The sequence below is a fragment of the Mytilus galloprovincialis genome, chromosome 1, assembly GCF_965363235.1.
Source record: "Mytilus galloprovincialis chromosome 1, xbMytGall1.hap1.1, whole genome shotgun sequence".
NCBI classification, from domain to species: Eukaryota; Metazoa; Mollusca; class Bivalvia; order Mytilida; family Mytilidae; genus Mytilus; species Mytilus galloprovincialis.
In genome coordinates, this window is record NC_134838.1 from 53,478,182 (window position 1) to 53,495,546 (window position 17,365).

Consider the following 17,365-nt stretch of genomic DNA (forward strand, 5'->3'; position numbering starts at 1 on the left):
CTTTAGGAGTTATTGCCCTTCATAGTGAATTTTTTACTATTTTCTAAAATTTTGTAAATTTTTACAAAATATTTTCCTCTGAAACTACTGGGCCAAGTTCATTATAGATAGAAATAATTGAAAGCAGCAAGAATGTTCAGTGAAGTAAGATCTACAAACACATCACCATCACCAAAACACAATTTTGTCATGAATACATGTGTGTCTTTTAATATGCACATAGACCAAGGTGAGCCACACAGGCTCTTTGGAGCCTCTAGTTCTTACTTCAACTCCTGAAACCTGTAGCCCTATGTCATCTTGTGAATTAATTCAATTAATGTTTAGATATGAGGTGCTTTAGAGCATGTCCACCCTTGAAGGCTGTACGGTGCCAATTTTTGGTACCAGTAAACTCTATTCTTTGGTTCTGTCTCATTGCTTTTTACTCTGTACCCATTTCTCCTTTTATTGAGGTGTGTCTTATAGATCATAACTTTCATATAAATGTATTTTCTTAAAACTATCTATACTGTTTTAATACTTAAAACTGAATAAAATAAATCTAAAGAAAAAACAAGAATGTGTCCATAGTACATGGATGCCCCACTCACACATCATTTTCTACATTCAGTGGACCATGAAATTAGGGTAAAACTCTAATTTGGCATTAAAATTAGAAAGATCATATCATAGGGGACATGTATACTAAGTTTCAAGTTGATTGTATTTCAACTTCATCAAAAACTACCATGACCAATTACTTTAACCTGAAATTTACACTATCATTTTCTATGTTCAGTGAACCGTGAAATTGGGGTCAAAACTCTAATTTGGCATTAAAATTAGAGAGATCATATTGTAGGGCACATGTGTACCAAGTTTCAAGTTGATTGGAACTTCAACTTCATCAAAAACTACCTTGACCAAAACCTTTAACCTGAAGCGGGACAGACGGACGAACCGACTGACGGAAGAACGAACGAACACACAGACCAGAAAACATAATGCCCCTCTCCTATCTTAGGTAAGGAAAGAACGGACGCACAGACCAGAAAACATTTTGTCCCTCTTCTATCGTAGGTGGGGCATAAAAATTACACAAATAACTTTGTCAAGACGCTTCAAATTAAATTGATCAATTTGAAGGTCTCTTAACTCATCATTTTTTATTCAATAATAGTTGCTGTGATTTCTGACATCACCAAGACAAATGTTCCCTTCAAAAAATGAATCATATTTTTTGTCATTCAGATAACAGAACAAACAGGGCTTGGATTTTTGTTCATTGGCTAAAAAAAGCAACAAAATGTTTTATATATTTTAATGGTTTTACTTCTTATGCATATACAAGTAATGCAGATGAAAATGTAATGTACGAAAGGAACATTCATAATATCTGCGTAAACAATCAGAAAAGTGCAGTATAGCAACTATTGTAATTGGGAATTTTACATCAAATCTGCAGGAGGTATTGTGATGAAAGGATGAGTAGCAGCACATTTTTACATTGAAAAATTTGCAACAGGTCTGTAAAAGTACATACGAATGGTTTTTCTAAATATTTGTTAATGAAGTTAATGCAGTTAAATGTAATTTTTCTGTATCAGTTCGCAACCCAGAAAATAACATTATTTCTCTGAACACCAATCAACTACTACCTCATGCAAATTTGACAACTGCTAGCTTAGGACTGTTCTAGAAATTATTGTATGTGGAGGAAAAATTAAAAATGGAGGGTGGGGTCCCCACCTTCTGATAATTTTTCCTTCACAAAAAAAAAAAAGAATTTTACAGAATTTTTATATATTGTATTTAGGGTTCTATAAAAAAAACAGATTCCTCCACTTACAATAATTGAACTTACATAAACTAAAATCACAGCTACAGTATGAAAAAAATATAATACATTAATAAGAAAACTAGCAAGACACATTAATCAATAAATGCATTCTGAAGTAAAGTAAAACAAGTTAATTGCAGACACATGTATACATGTATACATGTACATTCAATATAGAAAACAAAGTAATCCATACTTTAAATATTATACAATTTTTTGTAAAACTTCAAACATAAAAGGCAAGAAAGAAGTTGAAATTGGACACTGCACATAATAAATAAATAATTCTATAAATAGATTTTTACATAAAATACTTTTGTGCAGATAAAACTGCATAAATTCATCTATCTAAAAAATTTCTCAGTTTAAAAATATTTCTAAAATTATAACTTTAGAAATTTTATGTGAATAAAATAGTATTCATACGTTATAAAACATTTAGAAAGACATGACAGATAAAAGGTGAAATAGAAAAGTAATAGAAATTAAGGCTGAAGGTAGAAACTATTACGAAAGTGGGTATATTTGAAAGCACAATAGAATTTTGACTTAGTATTTTGTGAGGGTTAGTTTTATAATTATATTTAATGTGTTTCCCTCGGGTTTAGTTTGTTACCCCGATTTTGTTTTTTGTCCATGGATTTATGAGTTTTGAACAGCGGTATACTACTGTTGCCTTTATTTATACATCAAGTATATTAGTAGTATTAAGGCCACCTTTGATATGCTTACAATTGGTTTTATTTATTGTGTGTAAGTTGTTTTATCTGTAAGCATTGCATAACTATTTGCAGTTTTCTTTGTGGAAAGAAAACTGCCAAAATAATTCTTTTCAGCTGTAACTGTTGAAGTCATATTGACAGGCGAAAAAATAATGAAAGATGGTTTCTAAATCTCTAGCAGCATATTACATGGATGTTTTATAGAAATATAAAAAAATGATGGAAAATAATACACTGCATATTTGTTCTTATTTACAAAAAATACATGGATATAAAAGTATACAATTTGTTGATAAATAGTCTTTCATATTTCAGAAAAACAAACAAATCTGCTGCTTATTTAAATTTGAACACATCAACTGGTATTGAGACATAAGTTGTGTAAATGTCTGATTGTACGGTTGTAATACAGGATATTGTAAATTCAGAAATGAATGCATGCATTTATTTTTGCAAGTTTTATGAATCAACAAAAATGCATGTTTAGTTATTGCTATTTTGGAAAAGCTACATATATATTTGATATCAAAATGCGCTTTCTTACTATTGTGATACTCCAGTAGTTGCATTATTCGCATCAATAAAAATCTAGCACTAAATTCTAAACTTTCAGTATCTCAAATGTGGCAGTGAGTTTGACTATATTTTAAGCTTACTTCATGATTTTGTTTTCAAATTATTTTAACCAAATATTTTATGAAAACTCCCTCTTCAAAAAAAATCTATGTGTATACACCCAGTGTTCTCCCCAGAAATTTTGGATAGCATCACATTTTGCGTAAATAAAAATAAATGTTTTTTTTTTAATTTCGTTTGTCGCGTCGCGTTGATGCTCTATTTCTTTAATATGTTTTAGTTTATATTGTTCAATTCATAACTGAGAATACAATTAAACTATAACCACAAAAACAGTTATTTCAGTTTATGTTTTCTTTATTCATTTATAGTTACAGAATTATTTTTTTCCTCTTGTGCCAAATAAAAATAAATATGTGGTTTCAGTTACCCAACAATAAGTCAAATGCATGAATGGTTCATTATAGATCAACCTGTATATATACAAAACTAAATATCTAGAACACAAAATTAACTATTTTTTATAGTATGTCAAGTAAAGATAAAGTAGCAAAAGTATATTTTTTCTGTCTACTGTGCATCTGTTGTCATTATCGTGAAAATGCGGATTTTTGTCATATCTGGTCTGGTTCTGATCCGTAGTTTTCACAAAAATGTGCAATGGCGGCCGTAGAAAAATTTACGAAAATGAGTCCGAGAATAGACATTGTTTGACAAGAGATTGTGAATGAATAAGACGCTTTTAATGCATTAAATGGATTAAACATAAACTTAAGCCAATTATGATAACTTTTTAAAGAAGTATTAAACTTATTTTAGCTCTAAACCAAAATTCTCGCTCTCGCATTACCGGAAGAGAAAGAAAATAATTTTTGGAGAGTTGCACAAATAAACGACCTTTTAAAAAAAAAAAAAAATCGTTTCAATCTTTGAAGTTTCGTAATACAAAATGTAGATTTCGAATTGTTTTGTGATTGCATTTTTCCATGTCGAAATTGATTATTGCAGACACGTGGTATAGTCGTGTCTCAAGTGTCAGCTTGGGATATTCGCATCCAAACAGTTATCACCCTGAGGGCAATTAACACCTAGCTATTTAATCTCTTAATTGCCTTTAGTGTCGGACTTAAAGGGATTACAATTAAAGGTGATATAATTTTTATGATCATAATTGATAATAGATGAAAGTTTAAAATTGAGGACAAGTAAAATAGCATCTTCAAATATAATTATAGCGTCGCGGGAATTATTATAGCATCACGGTGAAAAAATATAGCGTCGCGGTACCGCGACGCTAAAACGGCCTGGGGAGAACACTGTATGCACCTTTATGTGAATATTACATTTTTAATATTTTGGTTTAACTTTTACTCAGTTTTTGAATTTAAAACTAAACTTTTTCACTGGGATCGTAATAATAATAAAATTATCTATAAATTAATACAAACTGAAACAGAACATCAATAGAAGGAAGAGACATACAAAAACATATTTTAAACAATGTTGATAAACTTAATATAACAAACTAACTAGCAGTATACAGTGCTAGAACAAAACATACCATTACAACAACATAAAGCAATATAGCACTACTAAAATATAACATGTATAAGCTGTTATATATTGATACAAAAATAACAATGACTAAAATGCAATTACTGCATAAAGCCTCATCATTGTTAAATTATATTTACAACTCTTGTATACAAATTATTTACAACAAACCAGTAACATTTTCAATACCTCCATAAAACTTAATTAGGCAATTTTACATTAGAATAGATTATCATATGTCTAACATGCACAGAAAGACTGTTCTTCAAATGCCAAAATTTATTTTTGAGTTATCTCCCATTAAAGCAAGTATTTTTGTGAATATTCAAATGTTATTGACTTATTGACTAGAATGGGCAAATCTTAGGAATTACTGTAATAACAATAATAACTCTTATGTAAAAAATAATCAGTATAAAGAATAGTATGTACTTGTAGCTGATAATATACAAAGCAAACACATATATACACATATGAATATTTGAAAAATAGATGCCCTGTATGATAGTGTGATCTTTATGTAATAAAGTGCAATATTGCTTTTCAATTAAAATGAATGAACCTGAACAACAACTTTATAATTTTTGTTTGAATTTTGCATTAAGTACAATGTAGTTCTGGTTTAAACACAATGCAACTGAGTGCTTAGTTTTGGTACAAAACATATACATGTATCAACTACATACATGTATCTCAGACATTTTTAAATGCAAGTCAGAATATGTGGGTAATAACATCATTAAATGCAGGACTCTGTATTAGTCAAAATGCATATGAAATCAATATGCAATGTAGTTTAAAGTCTACTGTGTCATTCAATTTTCTAACAAGTGAACAAAATAAACAAATCTGGTATGAATCAAATTTCCTGAGTCTATATGACACTAGTCTGTAATCAAAAGTCTATTAAAATAGTCATTTCATTCATTAACAATATATACATATAAAACATTTGTACAAATCAAAAATTTACACTGTCAATAATAAATTAGCTGCACCGAGAGTTTGCTGAATCTAACAACTTTACTGATTCTGTGATTTTGCTTGTACATGTATCTTCATCATCAGTTTACTGAAAATAGAAATCATTCATTACTGTACATTTTGCATCAAGCACACACTAATATCAATTATGGCTCCTTTAGTACTAGTACTGATGTTAGAATCTTTATATAAATTTCTAGAAATTAATTTGACAATTTGTGATGTGTTTTTTTGTTGTTATTAAATATCTTTTAAGATCAATGATAAAGTACAGTTAAGAAAGGCTAAGACACAATAATCGACTTGTAAGCAATATCCGGTAATGCCTTTGATGGTACATTACATTTGTCAAACAGTGAATATATGCATGTCTTTTGGTTTAAATGGAAAATGAAATTTTAGTTGTCTATGAAGTTGTACTTTTAAGAATAGTTATAATATAAAAAAGAAAATGAAATACAGAAAATTAAACACTCTCTAAGAGCAATCGGCCTAGCCAAGATCAGATGTGCATTTCATATTGGGTCTATGTTATAGGCTTGTAAAGACAAAAAGATAAACTTTACATAAGTAATACATCTTTGAACTGAAGAAGAGAATGTAGGGTTTCACAATGAATATCAAATATCATGTATAGGTGTTACCGTTTTGAAAAAAAAACACTAAAATACACGCTGAAAATGGGCAAAATTACACGTTATGTTGTTTCATTTAAAATTTACCTGTTTTTATCAATTGATAGTTAATAAGTGAACTTAATTTGAACTACATTATTGGTTCACTGTTATAGACAATTTATTCTTCTTTCTTTTGCTGGTTGTTGCAACAAAAAATCTTCAGTGGTTACAAAGTTATGATAAAAAGTTGAATACTATGCGCTTGTTATGCAATTTTGTACTTTTGTTTTTAGCTTGCTCAGTGTAGTGATAAAAGAGAAAAATAAATCAAATTTATGCTATTATGTGTTTTGTTTTCTCTTCTAGTATATACATTATCAAAAACTACCTCATTTATCAAAATTGCAGTACCCTAGCTGGAGATATATGCCATTAAAGTTGGATATACAAATAAAGTGAAAAAATGTCTTGTCCGTAGACATGCATTCCCTAGTAAACTGGAAGCATAATTACATTAATGTTGCATTGCTAAGTTCCTGTTCTTTTGTAGATATGAAAACACTACTAACATTTTTTGCTACCATCTATTAATAGAGGAAAAAATTCAAAAATATGTCAGAATGTCTTGTCCGTAGACACATGTCTTGTCCGTAGACATGTCTTTTTATCAATATTGCTTGGCTTTATGGGTCTTAATTAGTTCTATGTGTTGTTTAAACTTAGAAATATCTTATTTTTAATAAATAAATGGTAATTTAAGTGTTCTCAATTTTTGTAAAATTACTTTACAGCAGTGGATTTTAAAAAGTGTCAGATTATCAGTCATAAAAAGCATACCTTATTTTACTTCAATATTGTTTATTCCAGTTGATGCATACCTTAAAAGATTAACTGAATCAAATGAAGAAAAAGTATTTCTCTCTCTCTAACTCTGTCTTTTGCATTTCAGTATTAACAGCAGATGAGGAAGTGTCTACGGACAAGACACTTGTACATAACAAGTATTAAATTCAATTATTTGTCTGCTATGGAACTTAAATCTTATTTATAGGTGATGAAAGTTATCTATTCAAATTAAAACTCAGTATTTTCAACATGAATATAGTCACAATTAATTCTAACAGATTTTTTTTTTAACTGAAATTTGTCTTGTCCGTAGACATTACCACAATATATTTGTATCCAATTTCCTTGATTTCGGCCTAATTTGATAGGTAAATTGTATGTTATTTTTTTAAGAGAACACATTCAACTATGTCAAAATTGAGTTTTAATAATAGTTTGATTGTTTTAAGCAGTCAGATATATGGATTTCAGTTAAAAGAATGTCTTCAGTTTGGCTAAATCAATAAATTATTGAGATATGTATATGTAAAGAATTATGGTTACATTTTTATATTTTCCAAAATTTTAAAAACACAGCTTAAAATATAATTAGTAACTTTTAATCTTAACTTTAACAATCATCTTTGAAAGCATTTAATTGAATATCAATAAAATGTCTTGTCCGTAGACATTATCAAAATGTATTTGTTTCCATTTTCCTCGAAGTTAAGCATCATTTGATAGATAAACCTGATAAAATGTATGGTTTTTTTTCAAGAGAACACTTTCAGCTTTATCAAAATTAGGTTTTAATAATGCATTTCATTAAATATGAATACAATGTAGACAAAACATATAAATTGTATTGCTAAGTTTGATTGTTTATTGTAAGAATATGCATCAAGTTATTTTAATGTTCTATACACCAAAAGAAAGGTTTTTTTTGGAAGTTTTGTTATTTATAGATAATTTTAGATACAGTTTTATCAGATAAGATTAATGATCAAAGAAAGCTACTGTTGTTTGAAATAACTGTGAGTTAAACATGTTCTTGTCATTTTTTTTTCAATTAAAATGTTTGATATTCAATAATTCTAAACATATTTTGTTGTCTTTGTCATTGACCTAAAATCTGACACTGGTGACCATGTCTCAAAGCCAACCATTAAAGAAAATTATACAGTTTTTAAACACCATTTATTTAATAAAAATATTAAATATTTCTTCCAAAAACTGCATGTAATTATATAAATGCTTCCAGTGTTAGCCTAACGATAGCAATTTTTCATAATTTAAACCATTTTTGAACCAAAATATCAAAAGAGTTTTTCCCTGAGGTGATACTCATTTTTGACTTCATGTGAAACACAAAATGCACATCTGATCTTGGCTTAGTTGGCTAGGCCGAATATTAATGAATGTGCAGTCATGAGAGAAAAATAAAAATAAAAATATGACTATCCTACTTATATGAGTGGAAACAACATAGATAACTAGGGGAGATAACTCTACCTCCAAAATAAGTTACAAGTATTAGTAAATAATATTTACTTTAACAAGTATCACTCCAGACTATTTTCATGTATTCTTATGACTTTAGACTTAGAGATTTAATTTGTGTTCTATATTGTGAGTGGATTTTGAACAATGACTACACTTTATATGTTAACATTCTATATATAAGTTATGTTGTAAATAATGCATACAAAGACATACATGTAGCATGTACTTACTTGCACAACATTTTAACATCCTTTAACTGATCATACAGATCCTGGTTAATTCTGTCTTGTTCTACCATCTGTCTTCTTAAATCTTCATCATTCTTCTTATACTTCATCAAACTTTCCTTTTGTTCCTTGATTATTGACTTCTGTTCTTCAAGTTCTGCCTTCTGTTCTTCAATCAACTGACTCTGTTCTGCTATAATCTGTTCTTTGGTCTGACCGACATGAACTTCCATATCAATTTTACTTTTCAGATTGTCTATTGCTTTGTCCTTTTGTTCACTCATTTTAATTATGGTTTTACATTTGTCATGATTTTGCTCAATGAGATCATTAATTGTAGCACTCTGTTCATTAATTGTTTTCACATGTTCTTCATTTTTCACATTCAGTTCTTCATTTTTCACATTCAGTTCATTAATTGTTTTCACATGTTCTTCATTTTTCACATTCACTTCATTAATTGTTTTCACATGTTCTTCATTTTTCACATTTATTTCATTTATTGTAGCACTCTGATCATTAATTGTAGCACTCTGTTCATTAATTGTAGCACTCTGTGCCTTCACTTCCTCTTTCTTCTCTTTAATCATTAACTTCTGCCTTTTAATAACCGACCCATACTCTCCCTTAGTATCCTCTAAATCCCTCAACTGACTACACTGATCACATATCTGTCTATCCTTCTGTGTTATTGTCCTCCTTAACTGGTAAACATGTCTACCTTGTATACCAGTTACCTCCCTTAAATGATTAATATCTTCCCTATCTTGTTCTGCTCCGTTTTCTAATTGATGTATATTATCTCTCAGGAAATTATTATCTTGTTCTAAATCATGAACACGCCTCAACTGACCGTTGTAAATATGATTGACCAGTTCCAGTTGAGAATGTAATAATTGCTGCTCATCTCTTTCATGATAAATTTCATCATCTTTCTTCTCTAAAGCTCTCATCATTTCAGCTGCAAAATAGAATTTAAAAGTATGATTTCAAACTTTTAGAAAATTTTCATAAATCTAAAAATGGGGATAACTCTATTTTTAATAACACCAGTTTATTCATTAAATTGAAGAACTTAAAAAACTCTATGCAAATTCGATTTAACAATTTGATTTGATTAGATATAAGAAGATGTGGTATGAGTGTCAATGAGACAACTCTCCATCCAAGTCACAATTTGTAAAGGCAAACCATTTTAGGTCAGATTACGGTCTTCAAGACAGAGCCTTGGCTCACACCAAACACATAAATTTGTTTACATCCATTATCTTTTCCAAGGTTCTACCCTTTGTGAAGAATCTTATAAAATACAGACTTGTCCATTGACATAGTATATACGGAACCTGAAACCACCAATTGAACAAACCTATGACTAGGAAGTTTTGACCTATGCATATGAACTAGTAACTGAAATAGTATGTCCAAAGCTCAAAAGAATACCTTCTCCAAAGAAAATCTTATTAGGTATTATGAGATATTTGTGTTGTAATTTTTTCACACAAACTGATGAAGCTACTTGTATCTGGTTTCAATATTTTAAGTTTGAAAGATATACAAAACTCTGAACATTACAATGAAATCAAAGCATTTGAAATATAAGAATACATGTACAGCATAGTAAAATTATTTGAAATTTCAACCAATTATATCATTTAACATATATTTAAGGATTCTTAACAACAAAGTTTCTATTTTTAAAACAAGAAGATATTTCATGACTATGAAATGTTTGATTTCAATGTACTATCAGAGTTTGGTTGAAAAATCCAAACATTTACTATACCTAATGACTGAGTCCTTCTTTTAGTTTTATTACCTCTCCAGTTGTTGATGAAGATCCTATACTGTGAACAGTTTGGTAGTTCTCCTTGAAATAGAAAATAAAATCAAAAATTAAAAAGAGGTTATTTTGTTCAGAAATATAGGCATCCTTGATTCCTTATTTTTCATCTCTTTACTCTCCTTTGAAGCAATATTGACTTTCAGATAATAAAAAAACATTCATTGTCTCTCCAAACCGCAAAAGAAGAACTGTAAGTGAACTCACAGGACAATGCCCATTCCACATATTACTAATATATTGAGAAAAAAATAATTATCATCCTTTAAACATGTTAGATTTTGATTAAATTCTGTTAGATTATACCTTTATAGTTCTTCACAACCACACTGAGTATCATTAATATCAGTTAAGCTATTTTGCAATGACAAATGGTCAGACAGACTGACAGTTTGAATTCGATTATCTCCCTTTTTACATGTTAAAATGGTAGGATTAAATTTATTGATGCACATCCTCAGGTACTATTCTACAAATGTATATTAAAGGTTCATTAATATCAGTTTAGCTTTTTTGAAGGAATTGTGATTACATGGTACATGAACAGACGGGCCAATGGACAGGGGGAATTCCTACATGGGGATATACATGAACCATCCTCCCTTCTCCCTCTATTGATGTGAAATGAGATAAACAACAAACCAAACAGACACATACCTTACTATTAAGGTCACAAATTAATGTGAACTTAAAACTGGTTCTCAAACTGGTGATAGTTTCAATCTGATCAAATAGATACCTATCAGGGAAATACAGAAGTAAGGTTCTTTTGTAGAAATTTTGACAACAAAGTGATTTTGTAATACTGGGATGAATTGTTTGCAAACAATTGCTTATGAATTTCTTCTGTTAGTAAGATTTCAAAATAGATACAATGGACCATGGGCACTCCAGTTTTAAGTCACTCTATAATTACTGGTGATTATAATTGCTAACTCTCTCCAACTCAAAATTCGAACTACAGACCAATTATAACATCATTTCCATCCATAGTTAAGTTAAGTTTAGTAAGGCTTTCACAGAAAGCAAGGCAGGTATAAAAAATGTGACAGGGTCAGGGAAATCAATTCAAATTACTTGGTTTTCGTTTGCATCCAATGAAACCATCTCCAAAGTGATTTTTTAGTGAATCAACTTTAATTCACTGTCCAAAATAAGGATGGTATACTAATAAAGTGTTAGTCAACCTCTGTCTTAAAATGGTCAAAATGTACTAAGTAAATGGTTGGAAATTGGATTTGACTCCTTAGAAACCTTGCAGTTTATTACATAATGAAGTTTCATTTTTTTTACCTTTCTGTATATAATACTGGTCCCAAGCTAACTGTAAATCTTCTACACTAAATCTTGTTAATAAAAACTCTTTATTCTCATTTTGTTGTTCCTGTGTGAGCGATCTCCAATCTAAAAAAAAGACAGATTCAATGTGGAGAAAAATTCATCATTAATAATCAACAAATTTTTAATTGGATGCCATTAAAATCAAATATCTGTGCATCTCAATATATGGATACCAGTAAAATCAGTTCTTTGAGTGCCCAGAAACTTTTTTTTATTTTGATTGTGTGCCATGTTTTTAAAGATATTAAAAATGTACATGTGTATTTATCAACATGCATAATTAACATGTCAAATGTATTTTTAAATTTCAATATCAACAAAGAACCTTGGAAAAAATGCAGTTTTTATTCGTATGCAAGAAGACCTATATTGTAATTATTTACTGTATGTCAATTTTTGCCCTGATGTTTTAATGAATAATAAGAAACAATTTTGTTCAATTTTTAAATTGTTGATACTCATATGTGTTACCTCATTACTACTGATCAGAACATCTACTGTGTATTTTTGTTAGATGTATTTTTATTTGTATCCATCTGATGAGTTAAGCCTTTTTCAACTTTTATTTATAGTTCGTTTTTATGTTTTGCTGTACGTTACACCACTGTTCTAGGTGAATTGGAGGATTGGGATATAGCCTTCGTGTTTAACCTTGTCACATTCTGTATGAATGTGCCTGTGCAAAGTCAGAAGCCTGTAATTCAGTGGTTGTCGTTTGTAGCTGTATTACATATTTGTTTTTCTTTCATTTTTGGTTACATAAATTAGGCCGTTACATGTAGTTTTCTCATTTGAAATGTTTTGTATTTGTCATAATTCTTAATGCAGCTTTTCTGAAATTGCAAGAAGTAATCTCACATTCATTTTACATATAATTTTTGTCCATTCTTCAAAAGTGGCAATAATAAATGCATGCCATTATTTCTGAGTATAAGGTACATTTAATTTTATTAATTTAACACTGTTTATTTTTGTAGACCCTTCATTCACCTCTAGGTGTCTTTTTGTTTATTTATGTTGTGTTGTTATTTCATTGACAAATACCCCACATCTGTTTTTTTCCATCCCTCATTACCTGGTTGCAATGTTTTACCAATTATAATAATACCTGAAAGTTTCCCCCAAATATCACTATCTACAGGGACTGTCCCACTTGTATTCTGTTGGTGAACTACACCATCCAAGTTTGGATGAGGAAAGGTTTCAATCATATGCTTCACTTCTTCTATATGGCTTGCATCCTTAGGTGGTCTGCCTGTTTTAATGAAATGAAATTTAAATTCACAAAATATCTTGCAGCATTGATTCATTGAAAAATCCTATTGATTATATATTGTACATTGATCATGAACATTTTTATTTGGCAAATATACATTACACAGATTGTTTTATATGAAAAAAAAAAATAAAACCAAAATGTAAGGGAACTTCTATACAAAAAGTCCTTAGTATAATGACAAAATCAAAAGCCCAAACACATCTAACAAATTGAAAACAACAGGCATATAAATTTGTAAACTCCACATGGTGATTCAGATAAAAAAAATAACCACTCTTTGTTGAGGAATTTCAAAAGTGAATGCTGGTGTATGGGTAATTCACTGTAAAACACTGTCATTGGTTAAAAACATTATGTCATTTTAGTTAACAACCTTTTGATTTTAACATATTGAGAATGAATGAAACATCTGAAATTTTGAGACTTATAAGTTTTATTGGAAGAAAAATATACATATATAATAAAAATTTCATAACTACCTGTGAAAGTCATAATTGTCTCCCTTGTCTGTAATATTTTTCTTGTATTTAAGTCCTCTGTAACTTGTGCAACTATAAAAATTAAAAAAGAGAATATATAGCATATCAAAAGTAATAAACCAGAAAAATTAAAATGTGTGACACATGGCTTAAGAGTAAAAAGGCATTTCGTCAAGTTCTGAATTTGTTTGTACCTGTTTTACATACTGTTTCCATATGCATGCATGTACCTACTAGAACTTCATTTACTTCCGTTGAATATCAAGCAACATGTCTTTAAAATAACATGCCAGCTTATCTGATGTATTTTTGCTCTCAAAATTTGCATGTTATTTTATGTATAAACAGTGATGTTAACATACTGTTTACATATGCATGCATGTACCTACTAGAACTTCATTAACTTCCATTGAATATCAAGCAACATGTCTTTAAAATAACATGCCAGCTTATCTGATGAGTGTTTGCCCTCAAAATTTGCATGTTATTTTATGTTTAAACAGTGATGTAAACCTCTTGACTCTTGCACATGTATGTATTTTTGTTCTAAATTTAAAATTATGAAAAGCAGTCAGGCCTGGGGCCATTACTTTGCAATGTAATGAATTACATTACAATTACTTTGTGATTCTTCCATTACAATTACAATTACAATTACATTTTTTCTCACATGTAATGCATTACATTACAATTACTTTGCCTATGTAATGCATTACATTACACATTACTTTTTCAATATAAAAACTAAAAACATTTCAAAAAACAGATTTTTATAAGAAATTGATAAATAATACAGGGGTATATGAAGATATGTATACAGTGTTAGTGACATAGACTTCAAATACTGGTTAATCAATATGTCCATTGAACTTTATTATCATAAGAGGTTCAAAAGTGGTGTCATTAAGAGAACAACGATCAGTTCTATACACCTTTCTGGCAATACTAAAAAGCCTTTCTACAGCAGCTGATGTGTGTGAAATGGCTAAATACTTGATAGCTGTATTAGCCAAAGAAGAAAGGCACACTGAATTTGACTTCCATCATTCCAGTGCATTGATTGAAATTTCTTCACATGGCTCAGACAAGTAGATGTCAACATCATGTACTGCACTATACCTGTGTCTATACTCTTTGATGGAGTAGTAGGAGGCATGAAACTGGAAAAGTCACTTTTAAAATTCTTAGGTGGCGGTAAAAAAATAAATAAATTATCATATAATTTTGTTTCTTACATTGATCACTTAATCATTAAGACATCATTAAAGGATTTCAAAGGAATATAATAAATGTGTCATTAAAGGATTATCTTTTGAAATGCTTAAGGGCTCTGTGAGGCAAACATAAGTTGAGAAGATTTGATTGCAATAAAAACATTTTGATATTAATTAGGTGAAATAACAACACAGACAGGACCCAAACCACAGTTTGGTTTAAAAATGTTGTTTGACATATTCAATCTTTCACTGAAATACATGTAAGGTGTGTATAGAATTATGAAAATTTCATCTTCATGTTTTTTCCATTCATCTAAATTTTTCTTTGATAAATTTTTATAAGACACCAAACCACCAAACAATTCCTAATATCATTTTAAACAAATATCAGAAACCAAAATTCAGACTTGATAATTTTAACCATTTTATATTTATTACCTTAATGTGTGTTTTAAAGATTGATGTAATTTATTTAATACAGTAATTAACTGTGACAAAACTTTTATTCCATACTTTCTTTTGTTTTTGTTAATATTTTATTTTTATTATACAATATTCTTCAATTTAATGTATTTTACCAATTTGTAATGAAAAGTAATGTACTGTAATGGAGGCATTACTTCAATTTTTAACTAAAGTAATCATTACATTACATGTAATTGTAATGCAGAAAATGTGCATTACAAATTACTTTGCATTACATCCAAAAAATGTAATATTACAGTGCATTACAATTACAAATTACCATTACCCCAGGTCTGAAAGCAGTCATGGCAGTGTCATAATCATTTTCAAGAGATTAGCAAAATGTTGATGACCCATATTAATCTATTGAAATATCAATCATACAGCTCTCTCATTAGTATGCAAACTTCCTTAACATATTCATGTACATGTACAAACGTTTTCCTTCTCTTGTAATTTTTTCTCATTTCTAGATTTTAATTATTATGTATATTATCATGTTTCTTCTTCCATATAAACATAATAACATGTATAATATCATATAAGAGTTTGATTCTTAAAGAAATGTTTAAACTCTGAGGGACTCCGCAAGGTGACATTACATATCTAGTTCCCTAAGTTACAATAAAATCAGATTGATACCGTTAAAGCATGTTTACTAGAATAATATTGTTAAATCAAAGTTTGCTACCTTTTCATAACATATAACCAAGCAAGTGTTATTTAACAAACATAATTTCTACATGTCGTATATGAGCAAACATGTACAATGAATCATGCTGTTGTAAACTTCATGTATAGCTTTCCAGAAAGTTTTTCTGTGTTCATGATGTTTGTCAACTTTGTTTCGACATTGTACTACCAAGTTCCAACAAGAAAAAATTATATTGGTACAATTCTATGTGGTTTTCTCGATAATTGGTCTTACATTAATTTTTAGTCTGGTCCCAATTAAAGGCCAAGTCGATTGGGGTCGTAAGGACAATGAGTCGACACTAGATTGAAATTTTTAATTTGTTTGACTAATAGACGTTTTTTTTTAGCTGTGTCGTTTTGTATAAAGATTCATTTTAGATTAGATGAGTGTATATAATAACATTACAAATGCATACGGCAAATATAAACATAACGAAATACATTTTGTAAACAATGTGGAAAAACTCCGGGAAATCTTTGGACGATATTTTTGACTGAAAATCATTAACTGGCAATACTGAGTATGTTTGCATCATTTCATCCATGTATTAAACAAAGCATCCAAGGTGTTTTTAAGACTGTTCATTCTATATTTGCAGAGATATTAAAGAAAAATGTATGTTTACCAAAAGGGATATCCATTTTGATAAACAAATCAAAATCAAACCGGAAGTGCTGTTTCTATTCGACCAATAACCAAATCTTAAAACCGATAAACTTACAACAACGGACGCAAATGAAAATTCATTGTTCTAAAACAGGTTAAAAAGTTGCCAATTTTCAAATTAAAAAAAATGGCAGTATTTTATCCAGTATATAACCACAGGTACTTTGGACATGAATAATTTTGCCCTCCCACTATTAAATTTCAAAATCTGTCATTTTATCTGGGTTTTCTACCCATTTTAGTACTTTTGCAAATTATATCAACTTACTTTGAGACGTACATTGAAAAAGACGAAAATAATAGAAGTTGAAAACATACTTGATTTTGGAAAAAAAAGGGAAGGACAAAAGAAATTATCTTGTCATCAAAAGCTAAAAGCTTGCGGACAAATGGTGCTTAAATCTCTGAAGAAACGAAGCGTCAAAGTGGTGGTATTTGATATTCTTAATTATTAGTTTTCTTTATCATTTTCATTGATTCTGCAGTCAATACGGAATGAAATCATGAACTTTAAATTGATTTAAGGGGGTATGGGAGTTTTAAATAAAAAT

The 17,365-nt window shown here is 29.3% G+C and overlaps 2 protein-coding genes across 2 annotated transcripts in view; both read right to left on the reverse strand.

Moving 5' to 3' along the window:
- Positions 1-5,296: 5,296 nt before the first annotated feature.
- The window catches only part of LOC143078636 (uncharacterized), a 31,835-nt gene continuing 19,766 nt past the window's right edge, over positions 5,297-17,365 (reverse strand). Inside the window, exon 8 of the mRNA XM_076253487.1 lies at positions 5,297-5,688. The gene's annotated coding sequence lies outside the window, so the exon portion shown is untranslated. The remainder of the gene's footprint in view (positions 5,689-17,365) is intronic.
- LOC143061406 (uncharacterized) lies at positions 5,698-16,801 on the reverse strand. The gene is made up of 7 exons (XM_076233735.1): positions 16,774-16,801; positions 13,770-13,841; positions 13,087-13,266; positions 11,964-12,074; positions 10,614-10,697; positions 8,834-9,791; positions 5,698-5,746 (listed from the first exon to the last, which is right to left on the reverse strand). Exons 1-7 carry the CDS (start codon positions 16,787-16,789, stop codon positions 5,698-5,700), a joined length of 1,470 nt encoding a protein of 489 aa, XP_076089850.1. The 5' UTR covers positions 16,790-16,801.

Coding starts and splice junctions, on each gene's coding strand:
- LOC143061406 (XM_076233735.1), bottom strand. Junction 13,267..13,769: donor GACAATTATGACTTTCACAG/GTAGTTATGAAA, acceptor TCATTAAAACAG/GCAGACCACCTAAGGATGCA. Junction 9,792..10,613: donor AAGAAGGACTCAGTCATTAG/GTATAGTAAATG, acceptor TCTATTTTGCAG/CTGAAATGATGAGAGCTTTA.